Source organism: Phaseolus vulgaris, chromosome 9 (assembly GCF_051622355.1).
Source record: "Phaseolus vulgaris cultivar YP4 chromosome 9, ASM5162235v1, whole genome shotgun sequence".
In the NCBI taxonomy this organism is placed as follows: domain Eukaryota; kingdom Viridiplantae; phylum Streptophyta; class Magnoliopsida; order Fabales; family Fabaceae; genus Phaseolus; species Phaseolus vulgaris.
The window spans coordinates 3,823,268-3,846,077 of record NC_143506.1 but is presented as its reverse complement, the minus strand read 5'-3'; the positions used below and the strand labels follow the sequence as shown (position 1 = coordinate 3,846,077).

Here is a 22,810-nt window from a genome sequence, read left to right as displayed (position 1 = left end):
CAAAAGCATTGGTTTTGAGGACAAATCCTTTTCAAGAGGGAAGGGATGATGGAAGAGGGCCAAGCACAACCTTTCATGAAAAGCAAGAGCCAAGTCAAGAACGTCTAAGATCAAGCTAGGAGCGTCTAAGACCAAGCTAGGAGCATCTAGGACCAAGCTAGGAGCGTTTAGGACAAGAAGGCCAAGCTAGGAGCGTCTAAGACAAGCTAGGAGCGTTTAGGACAAGAAGACTTGGATCAAAGCTATGAATGGGAGAGTGGCTTACTAGCACAAATTCCGTGAAGGCCCAACAAGTGTAGTTTAGCTTTATTTGGGGTGTAAATAGCATAGCCATGTGGACAAATGTTTATTTTTCTGCACATTAGAATTAAGGAGGATTTAACCTTGATTAACAAAGGTTTCTAGAAGCCTTCACTAATCAAGGGACGGTTTTGGTAGCCATGTGAACCCATGTGCACCCATGTGCCCATGTGCCTCACATTTACATTTCATTTTGCTCACATTTCATGTGGAATTAGCTTAGGATTTACGACCTCCTTAGCCTATAAAAGGAGATGCCTAGCTCTTGTATTTTCAAGATTAATGAGAGTAATGTTATGCTGCCAACATTGTGCCATACATTGCTTTTCCCTAGTTTCTAGGATCTAATCTTCATCTTCATCACCTACCATAGGGCTGGCCGAACCTCCCTCTTTCCATACACATCATGCACCTTCAAGATCACCATAGCTCCTAGGAGGATCTTGCACATTTCAATCCATAGCTTCCGCACCCTTGATCATGATTCCGAGAAGAGCTCCATGAATTTGCCATCAATGCCACTCTCCCATTCATAGCTTGATCCAAGTCTTCTTTGTCCTAGACGCTCCTAGCTTGGCCTTCTTGTCCTAGGTTCTCCTAGCTTGGTCTTAGACGCTCCTGACTTGGCTCTTGCCTTTCATGGAAGGTTGTGCTTGGCCCTCTTCCATCAAGACGCCTATCTCTTTCTAAAGATTTCCACCAATACATAGCATTTCCTTGAAAACTAAGAGTGGCTAGTGATGGCAAATTCATGAAGTTCTTCTTGAATCATGTAAGAGATGGTGCGGAAGCCATGGATGTGTGTGTGCAAGATCCTCCTAAGAGTGATGTTGATCTTGAAGGTGCATGGTGTGTATGAACATTGGGAGGTTCGGCCAGCCCAAGGAAAGGTGAAGGATGTGAAGTTTAGAGCCTAGAATTCTAGGAAGAAGCAAAGCTTGGCACAAAATGGCAGCATAACTTTACTCACAATAAACTTGCAATACATGAGGTTGGCTCCTCCTTTTATAGGCTAAGGAGGACCAGATTTGATGACCTAAATGCTACACAAATGTAAGCCAAATGAAATGTGAATGTGAAGCACATGGGTGCACATGGCACATGGGTGCACATGGTCCTTTATTAGTAAAGGCTTCTAGAAACCTTTAGCTAATGAAGGTTAATGCTTCCTTAATTCTAATGTGCAGAAAATTAAACAATTGTCCACATGGTTATGCTATTTACACCTTATTTAAAGCTAAACTACACTTGATGGGCCTTCACGAAATATGTGCTATTAGGCCTTTTTCCATTCATAGCTTGATCCAAGTCTTCTTGTTCTAGACGCTCTTGGCTTGGTCTTAGACGCTCCTAGCTTGATCTTAAATGCTCCTAGCTTGGTCTTAGATGCTCCTAGCTTGGTCTTAGACGCTCCTAGCTTGGTATTAGACGCTCCTAGCTTGATCTTTAGACGCTCCTAGCTTGATCTTTAGACGCTCCTAGCTTGGTCTTGGACGCTCCTAGCTAGGTCTTGGATGGTCTAGATGCTCTTGCCTTGGGGTCTAGACGTTCTTGACTTGGCTCTTGCCTTTCATGGAAGGGTGTGCTTGGCCCTCTTCCATCATCTAGGGGTACTTTCCTCTCTTCACTCACTCTATGGCAAACAAAAAGTTGCTCTACCTTCATTTCCCTATACTTCTACATCTTCTTTGCCATGGAAATGAGGTAGGTCTACCCTAACCTCTCTTGGGCTTTCTTGCTCTTTTCTTCTATTCCTCCTAGGGGGTGGTTGATAATAGTCATTTATTGATGGAGGAGGGCCAAGCTCACCACCCTATGGAAGACAAGAGCCAAGTCTAGACCGTTTAGAGCCATGTGGGGAGCGTCTAGCACAAGATGAAGGGCGACTAGAAAGGGAGCGTCTAGGACCTATCACTAGGTCCATGGCCAAGCATCTCCACGCACATTTGGGTCAAGCAACGGATGGAAGGGAAAGGAACTTGTACATGCTACATGAAGGCCCATTAGGGGTGGCTTAGTAGTTAGTGTAGTGTTAGAAAGCATAAACTTGTCTCCTTTTGATTTAACCTAGATTGCTCACGTTTTCTAGAAGGTTCTCCACTAGGAACGACCATGTGCTCCATGTGGCCATGTGCCTCACATTTCCATTTCATTTGGCTAGCATTTCATCTTCTATTAGCTTAACATTTACGGCCTCCTTAGCCTATAAAAGGAGAAGCCCATCACTTGTATTTGCAAGATTGAATTGAGTGATGTTATGCTACCATTTTTGTGCCATACATTGCCCATTGCCTAGCTTCTAGGTTTTAATCTTCCTTTCACCATCTACCAAGGGGCTGGCCGAACCTCCCCTCTTTCCACACTTTTCATGCACCTTCAAGGTCACCACAACTCAGCATAAATCAGGGAAAAAATCACGCTCTCTGGCCCACAACAATTATTTCAGTGGTGTTGTTTTTTATTTTGAAATCAATTCTAGTGCTATTCTTAGGATCCATCTTATGTGCCTACCTTTCTTTGAGTACCTTTTATTTGTTTGTCTAATATTTCTTTGGAACTCTTTCTAGTTGTCACATTTTAATTCCATTTGTGTGGTACTGTTTTTCCAATTAATTTGTTTCTTGCTTTAATTCTTTGGCCTCTAAATTTGGTGGTGGATTAATTATCAATTAGTGCTTATTTGAGTGGAAATTTGACTTGAGTGAGGTCTAGTTTGCTTGATAGGTGCTGGATTGGAGAATTAATTCCCTAATTCTAAGAGGAACAAAGGCAAGTGCAAAAACAAATACCTACCAAAAACACCACAAACATTGGAAGGCCCAACAAAGAAGAGACAAAAGGAAGTGCCAATAGCAAAAAAAGATCAACAAAGGGAGTTTCATTTATTTTCTTTGCAACTTAACTTTTGTTAATTACTTCTTTAATTACGTGATTAGACGGTGAGTGTGTCTTCAAGGGCTCCAAGTGTCTAAGAAGCCTCACCTAGGACCGACTAGTGTAGAACTATCTAGTTTAGCAATTGTTAATTGTTTTAATTGCATCTCTTTGCTTTAGATAGTTACGTTTTTAATTGTCTTGTATTGCTTAAAACTTTGTTAATTTTTGCTTGGTTAATTAGTTAGTTTGCATTGTTTTCTTGCATTAAAATTTTGATTTCTCCAACTTAATTGTGTTTTAAGTGGTTTACCAAGAGAAAACTTTGTGTGAAGGCATTAAGGGATAGTTTTTGGCTAAGGCAAGGCTTGGTATTTAAGTAGTCCACTGTGACTCACCTCCCTTACCTGGAAGACTACCTTCTTTGACTTCCTTAAATTTTCTCAAAGTAAAATACTTCTACACACAAAGCTCTAGTCATGTCTGCTTCTTCTCATTCTGCAAAGTCTATTGAAAGTGAAGTAAAATCTTTAAAAACTCTTTTGAAAGAAGTTTCACAAGCTGTGCAAATGATTTCATTTAGACAATTGGAGAATGAGACTAAAATCAATGAGTTGACTAAAGCCAAGGAAGAGAAGTCTCAAAAATAAAAAAAAAACTCATACTCATACATCCCATTCTAAAAGTAATGAGTCTCTAGGGGAGGGAAAACTTAGAATCAATGACTATTACCAACCACCCCCTAGAAGAAATAGACAAAGGGAGCAAGAGGGCCCAAGGGAGGTTAGGGTAGACCTACCTCATTTCCATGGTAAGGAGAATGTAGAAATCTACCTAGATTGGGAAATGAAAGTAGAGCAACTCTTTGCTTGCCATAGGGTGAGTGAAGAACGCTAGGTACCCTTAGCCACCCTTAGCTTCCAAGGGAACGCCATGTATTAGTGGACCTCTCTTCAAAGAGAAAGACGTCTTCATAGGGAACCTGCCATTACGACATATACCCTCATACTACCATAGGGAGTTAATGGACAAACTCCAAAGACTCCAACAAAAAAATATGAGTGTAGAGGAGTATAGGCAGAAAATGGAGTTCTACATGATGAGAGCATCCATTAAGGAAGAGGAGGACACCACCATAGCTAGATTCCTTAGTGGCCTTTCTCTTGAGATAAGAGATAGGGTAGAACTCTTTCCCTACCAAGACTTGAATGACTTGGTTCAACCTTGCATTAAAGTTGAACAACAAATTTTGCGCAAAACTTCAAGTCAAAGGGTGAGTTCATACTCTAGCTTCTATCCCAAGAAAGAATATAGAAGGGAGGGTAGCACATCTAGAGAAAAACCAAAGGAAGCTATCAAACCCTTAGCAAAAGATACCTCCACCCCACCCATCCGAGCTAGAGATGTTAAGTGCTTTAAATGCTATGAAAGAGGGCATGTGCAAGTACAATGCCCAAACCAAAGGACTTTGTTTTTAAAGGGGGTAGATGAATACACTAGTGGCGAGGATGAGCCTAGTGAGAGAGAGGAAGGGGGAGAGGATGAGAGGGTAGCTCCATTAGAGGGAGAATTGCTAATGATTAGGAGAACCCTCAACAATCACCCTAGCACATCCATGGAAACACAAAGGGAGAACATCTTTCATACAAGATGTAATGTTTTAGAAAATATATGTTCCCTCATTGTGGATAGTGGATCTAGTTGCAATTGTTGTAGTGCTAGAATGGTTGATAAGCTTAAACTACAAGTAGTTCCTCACCCAAAACCTTACAAATTATAATGGATTAATGAAAATGGGGAACTAAGTGTAGATAAGCAAGTGGAAGTCAAGTTTTCCATAGGGAACTACAAAGACAAGGTTTTATGTGATGTAGTACCCATGGAAGCCTGCCACATCTTATTAGGGAGACCATGGCAATTTGACAAAAACCTTACATGATGGTCTCACTAACGAGATTTCCTTCACCCATAAGCATAGGAAGTTTGTACTTAGTCCTTTATCACATTCTCAAGTGGTAAAAGACCAAATACAAATGAAACATAAGAGGGATGAGGAAAAAAAAAAAAGTGCTAGAAAAAGAGAAAATCCTTAAGGATAGGAAGGCGTGGGAGAAGAGTGTTCCTTCCCACAAGGTTGCTCAACAAGACAAGCCTTTTGAAAACGTCTTGGAAAATTTGCTTCTTATTGAACAACCAAGCCTAGTCTTTTGTAAAGGAACACTTGCATGCATTGCCACAAGTGATGAACTCATGAGTCTACCTCCTCAAGTAGAAAAACTTTTAAGTGAATTTGAAGATATATTCTCTAATGAGGGACCTATTGGACACCCTCCCATTAGAGGTATAGAACATCAAATTGACTTCATTCCGGGAGCAAGCCTTCCAAATAGGCCCACTTATAGAACTAACCCCGAGGAAACCAAGGAGATAGAGTCACAAGTTCAAGACTTGTTGGAGAAAGGTTGGGTTCAAAAGAGCCTAAGCCCTAGTGTTGTACCTGATGGCAAATTCATGGAGTTCTTCTTGGAATCATGTGAAAATGGGTGCGGAAGTTATGGCTTGTAATGTGCAAGATCCTCCTAGAAGCTATGGCTTGTAAAAAATATATTAAACATATGAAAACACAATTTTAACACATGAAATTGTTTTTCAAAGATATTCAGTGTTTCAATCAATTAATAAACTAAGATTGTAAAAGAAATATTAATCATATCAAAACACAATTTTAACACATGAAATTGGTTTTCAAAGATATCACAAGTGTTTTCAATCAATTAATAACGAAAAGAACAAGTTGCAAACATTTAGTTAAGTAATACGCTTGTTTTCAATAGTTAAGATACTTTTAAACTATTATTACACAGAACATTCACTTTCTTATAGTTTCCTAGGTTATAAAACCTTAGAATGAAAATGAAAGAAGTATTAAACCTATCAAAACACAATTTTAACACATGAAATTGTTTTTCAAAGATATCATAGGTGTTTCAATCAATTAATAGACCTTAGATTGTAAAAGAAGTATTAAACATATCAAAACACAATTTGAACACATGAAATGATTTTTCAAAGGTATCATAAGTGTTTGAATCAATTAATAGACCTTAGATTGTAAAAAGTATATTAAACATATAAAAACACAATTTTAACACATGAAATTGTTTTTCAAAGATATTCATAAGTGTTTCAATCAATTAATAGACTAAGATAGTACAAGAAATATTAAACATATCAAAACACAATTTTAACACATGAAATTGGTTTTCAAAGATATCACAAGTGTTTTCAATCAATTAATAGCGAAAAGAACAAGTTGCAAACATTTAGTTAAATAATACGCTTGTTTTCAATAGTTAAGATACTTTTAAACTATTATTACAAAGAACATTCACTTTCTTATAGTTTCCTAGGTTATAAAACCTTAGAATGCAAATGAAAGAAGTATTAAACCTATCAAAACACAATTTTAATACATGATATTGTTTTTCAAAGATATCATAGGTGTTTCAATCAATTAATAGACTTTAGATTGTAAAACAAGTATTAAACATCAAAACACAATTTGAACACATGAAATGGTTTTTCAAAGGTATCATAAGTGTTTGAATCAATAAATAGACCTTAGATTGTAAAAAATATATTAAACATATGAAAACACAATTTTAACACATGAAATTGTTTTTCAAATATATTCATAAGTGTTTCAATCAATTAATAGAGTAAGATTGTAAAAGAAATATTAAACATATCAAAACACAATTTTAACACATGAAAATGGTTTTCAAAGATATCACAAGTGTTTTCAATCAAATAATAGCGAAAAGAACAAGTTTCAAACATTTAGTTAAGTAATACGCTTGTTTTCAATAGTTAACATACTTTTAAACTATTATTATACAAAACATTCACTTTCTTACAGTTTCCTAGGTATAAAACCTTAGATTGCAAATGAATGAAGTATTAAACCTATCAAAACACAATTTTAACACATGAAATTGTTTTTCAAAGATATCATAGGTGTTTCAATCAATTAATAGACCTTAGATTGTAAAACAAGTATTAAACATATCAAAACACAATTTGAACACATGAAATGGTTTTTCAAAGGTATAATAAGTGTTTGAATCAATTAATAGACCTTAGATTGTAAAAAATATATTAAACATATGAAAACACAATTTTAACACATGAAATTGTTTTTCAAAGATATCCATAAGTGTTTCAATCAATTAATAGACTAAGATTGTAAAAGAAATATTAAACATATCAAAACACAATTTTAACACATGAAATTGGTTTTCAAAGATATCACAATTGTTTTCAATCAATTAATAGCGAAAAGAACAAGTTACTAACATTTAGTTAAGTAATACGCTTGTTTTCAATAGTTAACATACTTTTAAACTATTAATATACAGAACATTCACTTTCTTATAGTTTCCTAGGTTATAAAACCATAGATTGCAAATGAAAGAAGTATTAAACCTATCAAAACACAATTTTATCACATGAAATTGTTTTTCAAAGATATTATAGGTGTTTCAATCAATTAATAGACCTTAGATTGTAAACAATATATTAAACATATGAAAACACAATTTTAACACATTAAATTGTTTTTCAAAGATATCCATAAGTGTTTAAATCTTTTTATAGACTAAGATTGTAAAAGAAATATTAAACATATCAAAACACAATGATAAAACCACAAATTGGTTTTCAAAGATATCACAAGTATTTTCAATCGATTAATAGCGAAAAGAACAAGTTGCAAACATTTAGTTAAGTAATACGCTTGTTTTCAATAGTTAAGATACTTTTAAACTATTATTACACAGAACATTCACTTTCTTATAGTTTCCTAGGTTATAAAACCTTAGAATGAAAATGAAAGAAGTATTAAACCTATGAAAACACAATTTTAACACATGAAATTGTTTTTCAAAGATATCAAAGGTGTTTTAATCAATTAATAGACCTTAGATTGTAAAACAAGTATTAAACATATCAAAACACAATTTGAACACATGAAATGGTTTTTCAAAGGTATCATAAGTGTTTGAATCAGTTAATAGACCTTAGATTGTAAAAAATATATTAAACATATAAAAACACAATTTTAACACATGAAATTGTTTTTCAAAGATATTCATAAGTGTTTCAATCAATTAATAGACTAAGATTGTAAAAGAAATATTAAACATATCAAAACACAATTTTTAACACATGAAATTCGTTTGCAAAGATATCACAATTGTTTTCAATCAATTAATAGCGAAAAGAACAAGTTGCAAACATTTAGTTAAGTAATACGCTTGTTTTCAATAGTTAAGATACTTTTAAACTATTATTACACAGAACATTCACTTTCTTATAGTTTCCTAGGTTATAAAACCTTAGAATGAAAATGAAAGAAGTATTAAACCTATGAAAACACAATTTTAACACAAGAAATTGTTTTTCAAAGATATCATAGGTGTTTCAATCAATTAATAGACCTTAGATTGTAAAACAAGTATTAAACATATCAAAACACAATTTCAACACATGAAATGGTTTTTCAAAGGTATCACAAGTGTTTGAATCAATTAATAGACCTTAGATTGTAAAAAATATATTAAACATATGAAAACACAATTTTAACACATGAAATTGTTTTTCAAAGATATCCATAAGTGTTTCAATCAATTAATAGACTAAGATTGTAAAAGAAAAATTAAACATATCAAAACACAATTTTAACACATGAAATTGGTTTTCAAAGATATCACAATTGTTTTCAATCAATTAATAGCGAAAAGAACAAGTTGCAAAAATTTAGTCAAGTAATACGCTTGTTTTCAATAGTTAAGATACTTTTAAACTATTATTACACAGAACATTCACTTTCTTATAGTTTCCTAGGTTATAAAACCTTAGATTGCAAATGAAAGAAGTATTAAACCTATCCAAAACACAATTTTAATACATGAAATTGTTTTTCAAAGTTATCATAAGTGTTTGAATCAATTAATAGACCTTAGATTGTAAAAATATATTAAACCTATGAAAACACAATTTTAACATATGAAATTGTTTTTCAAAGATATTCATAAGTGTTTCAATCAATTAATAGACTAAGATTGTAAAAGAAATATTAAACATATCAAAAGACAATTTTAACACATGAAAATGGTTTTCAAAGATATCACATGTGTTTTCAATCAAATAATAGCGAAAAGAACAAGTTTCAAACATTTAGTTAAGTAATACGCTTGTTTTCAATAGTTAACATACTTTTAAACTATTATTATACAGAACATTCACTTTCTTATAGTTTCCTAGGTTATAAAACCTTAGATTGCAAATGAAATAAGTATTAAACCTATCAAAAACACAATTTTAACACATGAAATTGTTATTCAAAGGTATCATAAGTGTTTGAATCAATTAATAGACCTTAGATTGTAAAAAATATATTAAACATATGAAAACACAATTTTAACACATTAAATTGTTTTTCAAAGATATCCATAAGTGTTTCAATCAATTAATAGACTAAGATTGTAAAAGAAATATTAAACATATCAAAACACAATTTTTACACATGAAATTCGTTTTCAAAGATATCACAATTGTTTTCAATCAATTAATAGCGAAAAGAACAAGTTGAAAATATTTAGTTAAGTAATACGTTTGTTTTCAATAGTTAAGATACTTTTAAACTATTATTACACAGAACATTCACATTCTTATAGTTTCCTAGGTTATAAAACCTTAGATTGCAAATGAAAGAAGTATTAAACCTATCAAAAACACAATTTTAATACATGAAATGGTTTTTCAAAGTTATCATAAGTGTTTGAATCAATTAATAGACCTTAGATTGTAAAAATATATTAAACATATGAAAACACAATTTTAACATATGAAATTTTTTTTCAAAGATATTCATAAGTGTTTCAATCAATTAATAGACTAAGATTGTAAAAGAAATATTAAACATATCAAAACACAATTTTAACACATGAAATTGGTTTTCAAAGATATCACAAGTGTTTTACTTCAATTAATAGCGAAAAGAACAAGTTGCAATCATTTAGTTAAGTAATACGCTTGTTTTCAATAGTTAACATACTTTTAAACTATTATTATACAGAACATTCACTTTTTTATAGTTTCCTAGGTCATAAAACCTTAGATTGCAAATGAATGAAGTATTAAACCTATCAAAACACAATTTTAACACAAGAAATTGTTTTCAAAGATATCACAATTGTTTTCAATCAATTAATAGCGAAAAGAACAAGTTGCAAACATTTAGTTAAGTAATACGCTTGTTTTCAATAGTTAAGATACTTTTAAACTATTATTATACAGAACATTCACTTTTTTATAGTTTCCTAGGTCATAAAACCTTAGATTGCAAATGAATGAAGTATTAATCCTATCAAAACACAATTTTAACACATGAAATTGTTTTCCAAGATATCACAATTGTTTTCAAATATATTAAACATATCAAAACACAATTTTAACACATGAAATTCGTTTTCAAAGATATCACAATTGTTTTCAATCAATTAATAGCGAAAAGTACAGGTTGCAAACATTTAGTTAAGTAATACGCTTGTTTTCAATAGTTAAGATACTTTTAAACTATTATTACACAGAACATTCATTTTCTTATAGTTTCCTAGGTTATAAAACCTTGGATTGCAAATGGAAGAATTATTAAACAAATGAAAAAAAAAATTTAACACATGAAATTATTTTTCAAACATATCATAAGTGTTTGAATCAATTAATAGACCTTAGATTGTAAAACAAGTATTAAACATATCAAAATACAATTTGAACACATGAAATGGTTTTTTAAAGGTATCATAAGTGTTTGAATCAATTAATAGACCTTAGATTGTAAAAAATATATTAAACATATGAAAACACAATTTTAACACATGAAATTGTTTTTCAAAGATATCCATAAGTGTTTCAATCAATTAATAGACTAAGATTGTAAAAGAAATATTAAACATTTCAAAACACAATGATAAAACATGAAATTGGTTTTCAAAGATATCACAAGTATTTTCAATCGATTAATAGCGAAAAGAACAAGTTGCAAACATTTAGTTAAGTAATACGCTTGTTTTCAACAATTAAGATACTTTTAAACTATTATTACACAGAACATTCACTTTCTTATAGTTTCCTAGGTTATAAAACCTTAGAATGAAAATGAAAGAAGTATTAAACCTATCAAAACACAATTTTAACACATGAAATTATTTTTCAAAGATATCATAGGTGTTTCAATAAATTAATAGACCTTAGAATGTAAAAGAAGTATTAAACATATCAAAACACAATTTTAACACATCAAATGGTTTTTCAAAGGTATCATAAGCGTTTGAATCAATTAATAGACCTTAGATTGTAAAAAATATATTAAACATATGAAAACACAATTTTAAAACATGAAATTGTTTTTCACAGATATTCATAAGTGTTTCAATCAATTAATAGACTAAGATTGTAAAAGAAGTATTAAACATATAAAAACACAATTTAAACACATGAAATTGTTTTTCAAAGATATTCATAAGTGTTTCAATCAATTAATAGACTAAGATTGTAAAAGAAATATTAAATATATGAAAACACAATTTTAACACATAAAATTGTTTTTCAAAGATATTCATCATAAGTGTTTCAATCAATTAATAGACTAAGATTGTAAAAGAAATATTAAACATATCAACACACAATAGTTAACATACTTTTAAACTATTTTTATACAGAACGTTCACTTTCTTATAGTTTCCTTGGTTATAAAACCTTAGATTGCAAATGAAAGAAGTATTAAACATATCAAAACACAATTTTAACACTTGAAATTGTTTTTCAAAGATATCATAAGTGTTTCAATCAATTTATAGACCTTAGATTGTAAAACAAGTATTAAACATATCAAAACTCAATTTGAACACATGAAATGATTTTTCAAAGGTATCATAAGTGTTTGAATCAAATAATAGACCTTAGATTGTAAAAAATATATTAAACATATGAAAACACAATTTTAAAACATGAAATTGTTTTTCACAGATATTCATAAGTGTTTCAATCAATTAATAAACTAAGATTGTAAAAGAAGTATTAAACATATAAAAACACAATTTAAACACATGAAATTGTTTTTCAAAGATATTCATAAGTGTTTCAATCAATTAATAGACTAAGATTGTAAAAGAAGTATTAAACATATAAAAACACAATTTAAACACATGAAATTGTTTTTCAAAGATATTCATAAGTGTTTCAATCAATTAATAGACTAAGATTGTAAAAGAAATATTAAATATATGAAAACACAATTTTAACACATAAAATTGTTTTTCAAAGATATTCATCATAAGTGTTTCAATCAATTAATAGACTAAGATTGTAAAAGAAATATTAAACATATCAACACACAATAGTTAACATACTTTTAAACTATTTTTATACAGAACGTTCACTTTCTTATAGTTTCCTTGGTTATAAAACCTTAGATTGCAAATGAAAGAAGTATTAAACATATCAAAACACAATTTTAACACTTGAAATTGTTTTTCAAAGATATCATAAGTGTTTCAATCAATTTATAGACCTTAGATTGTAAAACAAGTATTAAACATATCAAAACTCAATTTGAACACATGAAATGATTTTTCAAAGGTATCATAAGTGTTTGAATCAAATAATAGACCTTAGATTGTAAAAAATATATTAAACATATGAAAACACAATTTTAACACATGAAATTGTTTTTCAAAGATATCATAGGTGTTTCAATCAATTAATAGACCTTAGATTGTAAAAGAAGTATTAAACATATCAAAACACAATTTGAACACATGAAATGGTTTTTCAAAGGTATCATAAGTGTTTGAATCAATTAATAGACCTTAGATTGTAAAAAATATATTAAACATATGAAAACACAATTTTAACACATGAAATTGTTTTTCAAAGATATTCATAAGTGCTTCAATCAATTAATAGACTAAGATTGTAAAAGAAATATTAAACATATCAAAACACAATTTTAACACATAAAATTGGTTTTCAAAGATATCACAAGTGTTTTCAATCAATTAATAGCGAAAAGAACAACTTGCAAACATTTAGTTAAGTAACACGCTTGTTTTCAATAGTTAAGATACTTTTAAACTATTATTATACAGAACATTCACTTTCTTATACTTTCCTAGGTTATAAAACCTTAGATTGCAAATGAAAGAAGTATTAAACATATCAAAACACAATTTTAACACATGAAATTGTTTTTCAAAGATATCATAAGTGTTTGAATCAATTAATAGACCTTAGATTGTAAAAGAAGTATTAAACATAACAAAACACAATTTGAACACATGAAATGGTTTTTCAAAGGTATCATAAGTGTTTGAATCAATTAATAGATCTTAGATTGTAAAAAATATATTAAACATAAGAAAACACAATTTTAACACATGAAATTGTTTTTCAAAGATATTCATAAGTGTTTCAATCAATTAATAGACTAAGATTGTAAAAGAAATATTAAACATATCAAAACACAATTTTAACACATGAAATTGGTTTTCAAAGATATCACAAGTTTTTTCAATCAATTAATAGCGAAAAGAACAAGTTGCAAACATTATGTTAAGTAATGCGCATGTTTTCAATAGTTAAGATACTTTTAAACTATTATTATACAGAACATTCACTTTCTTATAGTTTCCTAGGTTATAAAACCTTAGATTGCAAATGAAAGAAGTATTAAACATATCAAAACACAATTTTAATACATGAAATTTTTTTCCGAAGATATCATAAGTGTTTGAATCAATTAATAGACCTTAGATTGTAAAAGAAGTATTAAACATATGAAAACACAATTTAAACACATGAAATTGTTTTTCAAAGATATTCATAAGTGTTTCAATCAATTAATAGACTAAGATTGTAAAAGAAATATTAAACATCTGAAAGCACAATTTTAACACATGAAATTGTTTTACAAAGATATTCATAAGTGTTTCAATCAATTAATAGACTAAGATTGTAAAAGAAATATTAAACATATCAAAACACAATTTTAACACATGAAATTGGTTTTCAAAGATATCACAAGTGTTTTCAATCAATTAATAGCGAAAAGAACAAGTTGCAAACATTAAGTTAAGTAATACGCATGTTTTCAATAGTTAAGATACTTTTAAACTATTATTATAAAGGACATTCTTTTTCTTATAGTTTCCTAGGTTATAAAATCTTAGATTGCAAATTAAAGAAGTATTAAACATATCAAAACACAATTTTAACACATGAAATTTTTTTTCAAAGATATCATAAGTGTTTGAATCAATTAATAGACCTTAGATTGTAAAAAATAAATTAAACATATGATAACACAATTTTAACACATTAAATTGTTTTTCAAAGATATGCATAAGTGTTTCAATCAATAAATAGACTAAGATTGTAAAAGAAATATTAAACATCTGAAAACACAATTTTAACACATGAAATTGTTTTACAAAGATATCACAAGTGTTTTCAATCAATTAATAGCGAAATGAACAAGTTGCAAACATTAAGTTATGTAATACGCTTGTTTTCAATAGTTAAGATACTTTTAAACTATTATTATACAGAACGTTCACTTTCTTATAGTTTCCTTGATTATAAAACCTTAGATTGCAAATAAAAGAAGTATTAAACATATCAAAACACAATTTTAACACTTGAAATTGTTTTTCAAAGATATCATAAGTGTTTCAATCAATTAATAGACTAAGATTGTAAAAGAAATATTAAACATATCAAAACACAATTTTAACACATGAAATGGTTTTTCAAAGGTATCATAAGTGTTTAAATCAAATAATAGACCTTAGATTGTCAAACAAGTATTAAACATATCAAAACACAATTTTAACACATGAAATGGTTTTTCAAAGGTATCATAAGTGTTTCAATCAATTAATAGACCTTAGATTGTAAAAGAAATATTAAACATATCAAAACACAATGATAACATTTGAAATTGGTTTTCAAAGATATCACAAGTGTTTTCAATCGATTAATAGCGAAAAGAACAAGTTGCAAACAATACGCTTGTTTTCAACAATTAAGATACTTTTAAACTATTATTACAGAGAACATTCACTTTCTTACAGTTTCCTAGGTTATAAAACCTTAGAATGAAAATGAAAGAAGTATTAAACATATCAAAACACAATTTTAACACATGAAATTGTTTTTCAAAGATATCATAGGTGTTTCAATCAATTAATAGACCTTAGATTGTAAAAGAAGTATTAAACATATCAAAACACAATTTGAACACATGAAATGGTTTTTCAAAGGTATCATAAGTGTTTGAATCAATTAATAGACCTTAGATTGTAAAAAATATATTAAACATATGAAAACACAATTTTAACACATGAAATTGTTTTTCAAAGATATTCATAAGTGCTTCAATCAATTAATAGACTAAGATTGTAAAAGAAATATTAAACATACCAAAACACAATTTTAACACATGAAATTGGTTTTCAAAGATATCACAAGTGTTTTCAATCAATTAATAGCGAAAAGAACAAGTTGCAAACATTTAGCTAAGTAATACGCTTGTTTTCAATAGTTAAGATACTTTTAAACTATTATTATACAGAACATTCACTTTCTTATAGTTTCCTAGGTTATAAAACCTTAGATTGCAAATGAAAGAAGTATTAAACATATCAAAACACAATTTTAATACATGAAATTTTTTTTCAAAGATATCATAAGTGTTTGAATCAATTAATAGACCTTAGCTTGTAAAAAATATATTAAACATATGAAAACACAATTTTAACACATGAAATTTTTTTTCAAAGATATTCATAAGTGTTTCAATCAATTAATAGACTAAGATTGTAAAAGAAATATTAAACATCTGAAAACACAATTTTAACACATGAAATTGTTTTACAAAGATATCACAAGTGTTTTCAATCAATTAATAGCGAAATGAACAAGTTGCAAACATTAAGTTATGTAATACGCTTGTTTTCAATAGTTGAGATACTTTTAAACTATTATTATACAGGACATTCACTTTCTTATAGTTTCCTAGGTTAGAAAACCTTAGATTGCAAATGAAACAAGTATTAAACATATCAAAACACAATTTTAACACATGAAATTGTTTTTCAAAGATATCATAGGTGTTTCAATCAATTAATAGACCTTAGATTGTAAAACAAGTATTAAACATATCAAAACTCAATTTGAACACATGAAATGGTTTTTCAAAGGTATCATAAGTGTTTGAATCAAATAATAGACCTTAGATTGTAAAACAAGTATTAAACATATCAAAACACAATTTCAACACATGAAATGGTTTTTCAAAGGAATCATAAGTGTTTCAATCAATTAATAGACCTTAGATTGTAAAAGAAATATTAAACATATCAAAACACAATGATAACATATGAAATTGGTTTTCAAAGATATCACAAGTGTTTTCAATCGATTAATAGCGAAAAGAACAAGTTGCAAACATTTAGTTAAGTAATACGCTTGTTTTTAACAATTAAGATACTTTTAAACTATTATTATACAGAACATTCACTTTCTTATAGTTTCCTAGGTTATAAAACCTTAGATTGCAAATGAAACAAGTGTTAAACATATCAAAACACAATTTTAACACATGAAATTGTTTTTCAAAGATATTCATAAGTGCTTCAATCAATTAATAGACTAAGATTGTAAAAGAAATATTAAACATATCAAAACACAATTTTAACACATGAAATTGGTTTTCAAAGATATCACAAGTGTTTTCAATCAATTAATAGCGAAAAGAACAAGTTGCAAACATTTAGTTAAGTAATACGCTTGTTTTCAATAGTTAAGGTACTTTTAAACTATTATTATACAGAACATTCACTTTCTTATAGTTTCCTAGAATATAAAACCTTAGATTGCAAATGAAAGAAGTATTAAACATATCAAAACACAATTTTAATACATGAAATTTTTTTTCAAAGATATCATAAGTGTTTGAATCAATTAATAGACCTTAGATTGTAAAAAATATATTAAACATATGAAAACACAATTTTAACACATGAAATTGTTTTTCAAAGATATTCATAAGAGTTTCAATCAATTAATAGACTTAGATTGTAAAAGAAATATTAAACATATCAAAACACAATTTTAACACTTGAAATTGTTTTTCAAAGATATCATAAGTGTTTGAATCAATTAATAGACCTTAGATTGTAAAACAAGTATTAAACATATCAAAACTCAATTTGAACACATGAAATGGTTTTTCAAAGGTATCATAAGTGTTTGAATCAAATAAAAGACCTTAGATTGTAAAACAAGTATTAAACATATCAAAACACAATTTTAACACATGAAATGGTTTTTCAAAGGTATCATAAGTGTTTCAATCAATTAATAGACCTTAGATTGTAAAAGAATATTAAACATATCAAAACACAATGATAACATATGAAATTGGTTTTCAAAGATATCACAAGTGTTTTCAATCGATTAATAGCGAAAAGAACAAGTTGCAAACATTTAGTTAAGTAATACGCTTGTTTTCAACAATTAAGATACTTTTAAACTATTATTACACAGAACATTCACTTTCTTACAGTTTCCTAGGTTATAAAACCTTAGAATGAAAATGAAAGAAGTATTAAACATATCAAAACACAATTTTAACACATGAAATTGTTTTTCAAAGATATCATAGGTGTTTCAATCAATTAATAAACCCTATATTGTAAAAGAAGTATTAAACATACCAAAACACAATTTGAACACATGAAATGGTTTTTCAAAGGTATCATAAGTGTTTGAATCAATTAATAGACCTTAGATTGTAAAAAATATATTAAACATATGAAAACACAATTTTAACACATGAAATTGTTTTTCAAAGATATTCATAAGTGCTTCAATCAATTAATAGACTAAGATTGTAAAAGAAATATTAAACATATCAAAACACAATTTTAACACATGAAATTGGTTTTCAAAGATATCACAAGTGTTTTCAATCAATTAATAGCGAAATGAACAAGTTGCAAACATTAAGTTATGTAATACGCTTGTTTTCAATAGTTAAGATACTTTTAAACTATTATTATACAGAACGTTCACTTTGTTATAGTTTCCGTGGTTATAAAACCTTAGATTGCAAATAAAAGAAGTATTAAACATATCAAAACACAATTTTAACACTTGAAATTGTTTTTCAAAGATATCATAGGTGTTTCAATCAATTAATAGACCTTAGATTGTAAAACAAGTATTAAACATATCAAAACTCAATTTGAACACATGAAATGGTTTTTCAAAGGTATCATAAGTGTTTGAATCAAATAATAGACCTTAGATTATAAAACAAGTATTAAACATATCAAAACACAATTTTAACACATGAAATGGTTTTTCAAAGGTATCATAAGTGTTTCAATCAATTAATAGACCTTAGATTGTAAAAGAAATATTAAACATATCAAAACACAATGATAACATATGAAATTGGTTTTCAAAGATATCACAAGTGTTTTCAATCGATTAATAGCGAAAAGAACAAGTTGCAAACATTTAGTTAAGTAATACGCTTCTTTTCAACAATTAATATACTTTTAAACTATTATTACACAGAACATTCACTTTCTTACAGTTTCCTAGGTTATAAAACCTTAGAATGAAAATGAAAGAAGTATTAAACATATCAAAACACAATTTTAACACATGAAATTGTTTTTCAAAGATATCATAGGTGTTTCAATCAATTAATAGACCTTAGATTGTAAAAGAAGTATTAAACATATCAAAACACAATTTGAACACATGAAATTGTTTTTCAAAGATATTCATAAGTGCTTCAATCAATTAATAGACTAAGATTGTAAAAGAAATATTAAACATATCAAAACACAATTTTAACACATGAAATTTGTTTTCAAAGATATCACAAGTGCTTTCAATCAATTAATAGCGAAAAGAACAAGTTGCAAACATTTAGTTAAGTAACACGCTTGTTTTCAATAGTTAAGATACTTTTAAACTATTATTATACAAAACATTCACTTTCTTATAGTTTCCTAGGTTATAAAACCTTAGATTGCAAATGAAAGAAGTATTAAACATATCAAAACACAATTTTAACACATGAAATTGTTTTTCAAAGATATCATAAGTGTTTGAATCAATTAATAGACCTTAGATTGTAAAAGAAGTATTAAACATAACAAAACATAATTTGAACACATGAAATGGTTTTTCAAAGGTATCATAAGTGTTTCAATCAATTAATAGACCTTAGATTGTAAAAAATATATTAAACATAAGAAAACACAATTTTAACACATGAAATTGTTTTTCAAAGATATTCATAAGTGTTTCAATCAATAAATAGACTAAGATTGTAATAGAAATATTAAACATATGAAAACACAATTTTAACACATGAAATTGGTTTTCAAAGATATCACAAGTGTTTTCAATCAATTAATAGCGAAAAGAACAAGTTGCAAACATTAAGTTAAGTACTACGCATGTTTTCAATAGTTAAGATACTTTTAAACTATTATTATACAGAACATTCACTTTCTTATAGTTTCCTAGGTTATAAAATCTTAGATTGCAAATGAAAGAAGTATTAAACATATCAAAACACAATTTTAACACATGAATTTTTTTTTCAAAGATATCATATGTGTTTGAATCAATTAATAGACCTTAGATTGTAAAAAATATATTAAACATATGAAAACACAATTTTAACACATGAAATTGTTTTTCAAAGATATTCATAAGTGTTTCAATCAATTAATAGACTAAGATTGTAAAAGAAATATTAAACATATCAAAACACAATTTTAACACATGAAATTGATTTTCAAAGATATCACAAGTGTTTTCAATCAATTAATAGCGAAATGAACAAGTTGCAAACATTAAGTTATGTAATACGCTTGTTTTCAATAGTTGAGATACTTTTAAACTATTATTATACAAAACGTTCACTTTGTTATAGTTTCCGTGGTTATAAAACCTTAGATTGCAAATAAAAGAAGTATTAAACATATCAAAACACAATTTTAACACTTGAAATTGTTTTTCAAAGATATCATAGGTGTTTCAATCAATTAATAGACCTTAGATTGTAAAACAAGTATTAAACATATCAAAACTCAATTTGAACACATGAAATGGTTTTTCAAAGGTATCATAAGTGTTTGAATCAAATAATAGACCTTAGATTGTAAAACAAGTATTAAACATATCAAAACAAAATTTTAACACATGAAATGGTTTTTCAAAGGTATCATAAGTGTTTCAATCAATTAATAGACCTTAGATTGTAAAAGAAATATTAAACATATCAAAACACAATGATAACATATGAAATTGGTTTTCAAAGATATCACAAGTGTTTTCAATCGATTAATAGCGAAATGAACAAGTTGCAAACATTTAGTTAAGTAATACGCTTGTTTTCAACAATTAAGATACTTTTAAACTATTATTACACAGAACATTCACTTTCTTACAGTTTCCTAGGTTATAAAACCTTAGAATGAAAATGAAAGAAGTATTAAACATATGAAAACACAATTTTAACACATGAAATTGTTTTTCAAAGATATCATAGGTGTTTCAATCAATTAATAGACCTTAGATTGTAAAAGAAGTATTAAACATATCAAAACACAATTTGAACACATGAAATGGTTTTTCAAAGGTATCATAAGTGTTTGAATCTATTAATAGACCTTAGATTGTAAAAAATATATTAAACATATGAAAACACAATTTTAACACATGAAATTGTTTTTCAAAGATATTCATAAGTGCTTCAATCAATTAATAGACTAAGATTGTAAAAGAAATATTAAACATATCAAAACACAATTTTAACACATGAAATTGGTTTTCAAAGATATCACAAGTGTTTTCAATCAATTAATAGCGAAAAGAACAACTTGCAAGCATTTAGTTAAGTAATACGCTTGTTTTCAATAGTTAAGATACTTTTAAATTATTATTATACAGAACATTCACTTTCTTATAGTTTCCTAGGTTATAAAACCTTAGATTGCAAATGAAAGAAGTATTAAACATATCAAAACACAATTTTAACACATGAAATTGTTTTTCAAAGATATCATAAGTGTTTGAATCAATTAATAGACCTTAGATTGTAAAAGAAGTATTAAACATATCAAAACACAATTTGAACACATGAAATGGTTTTTCAAAGGTATCATAAGTGTTTGAATCAATTAATAGACCTTAGATTGTAAAAAATATATTAAACATAAGAAAACACAATTTTAACACATGAAATTGTTTTTCAAAGATATTCATAAGTGTTTCAATCAATTAATAGACTAAGATTGTAAAAGAAATATTAAACATATCAAAACACAATTTGAACACAAGAAATTGGTTTTCAAAGATATCACAAGTGTTTTCAATCAATTAAGATCGAAAAGAACAAGTTGCAAACATTTAGTTAAGTAATACGCTTGTTTTCAATAGTTAAGATACTTTTAAACTATTATTACACAGAACATTCACTTTCTTATAGTTTCGTAGGTTATAAAACCTTAGATTGCAAATGAAAGAAGTATTAAATGATGGCAAATTTCATGAAGGTCTTCTTGAATCATGTAAGAAAATGGTGCGGAAGCTATGAAGGTGTGAGTGCAAGATCCTCCTAAGAGTGATGTTGATCTTGAAGGTGCATGATAGGTATGAACATAGGTAGGTTCGGCCAGCCCAAGGAAAGGTGAAGGATGTGAAGTTTAAAGCCTAGAGTTCTAGGGAGAAGCAAAGCTTGGCACAAAATGGCAGCATAACTTTACTCACAATAAACTTGAAAATACAAGGTGTAGGCTCCTCTTTTTATAGGCTAAGGAGGACCATAATGCAACCTTAATGCTAGCCAAATGAAATGTAAATGTGAAGCACATGGGTGCATATGGCACATGGGTGCACAAATGAGCACGTGGGGAGGGGTGTGTCTAGTTTTTATGCTCACCCCCTCCATGGGCTTTCTAGACCGGCATTGGTAAATTTAGAGGTTTTTTTCAGAAACTCTAAGTTTACCTAGGTTGGTGTTTTAGGTGCCAAAATTAATTCTAAGAAAATTACAAATAAAGTTCCTATGCTAATTTTGACAAGAATTTAAAGTCTACTCTACACTAGAGTTTATGGCATTTGAACATGTAAAAGAACATCTTCTTGGATCCTCTTGGCCATAACTCTATGGTTGGTCCAAATCTACCCTTTGGTGGGCTTGCATGTGGGCTTGTGCTTGGGCCTCTTCCATCATCCCCTCCCTCTTGAAAATGATTTGTCCTCAAATCCATTGCTTCTTCTTCTTGATGGCTAGGGGAATGGATGTGGCTGGATGGTGTCCATCATCTCCTTCTCCTTGAGAAGATCTATCCTCAGATCTAGAGATTTGATCTCGGATAGCAGCCTCTTGCTTCTTCAACTATGCTTGCCCTCCCGGATCAAACGTCCACCTAGGGGAATTATCAAATGAGTTAGTTGAAGCAGTTATATACAAATCAAT

At 28.6% G+C, this 22,810-nt stretch overlaps 1 protein-coding gene across 1 annotated transcript in view; it reads left to right on the top strand.

The window, feature by feature from the left end:
- The window catches only part of LOC137820355 (uncharacterized), a 40,556-nt gene extending 37,520 nt beyond the window's left edge, over nt 1-3,036 (top strand). Inside the window, exon 10 of the mRNA XM_090295220.1 lies at nt 3,013-3,036. Within this exon, the coding sequence (XP_090151346.1) occupies nt 3,013-3,021 (9 nt within the window). The 3' untranslated portion in view covers nt 3,022-3,036. The remainder of the gene's footprint in view (nt 1-3,012) is intronic.
- The last annotated feature ends 19,774 nt before the right edge of the window (nt 3,037-22,810 follow it).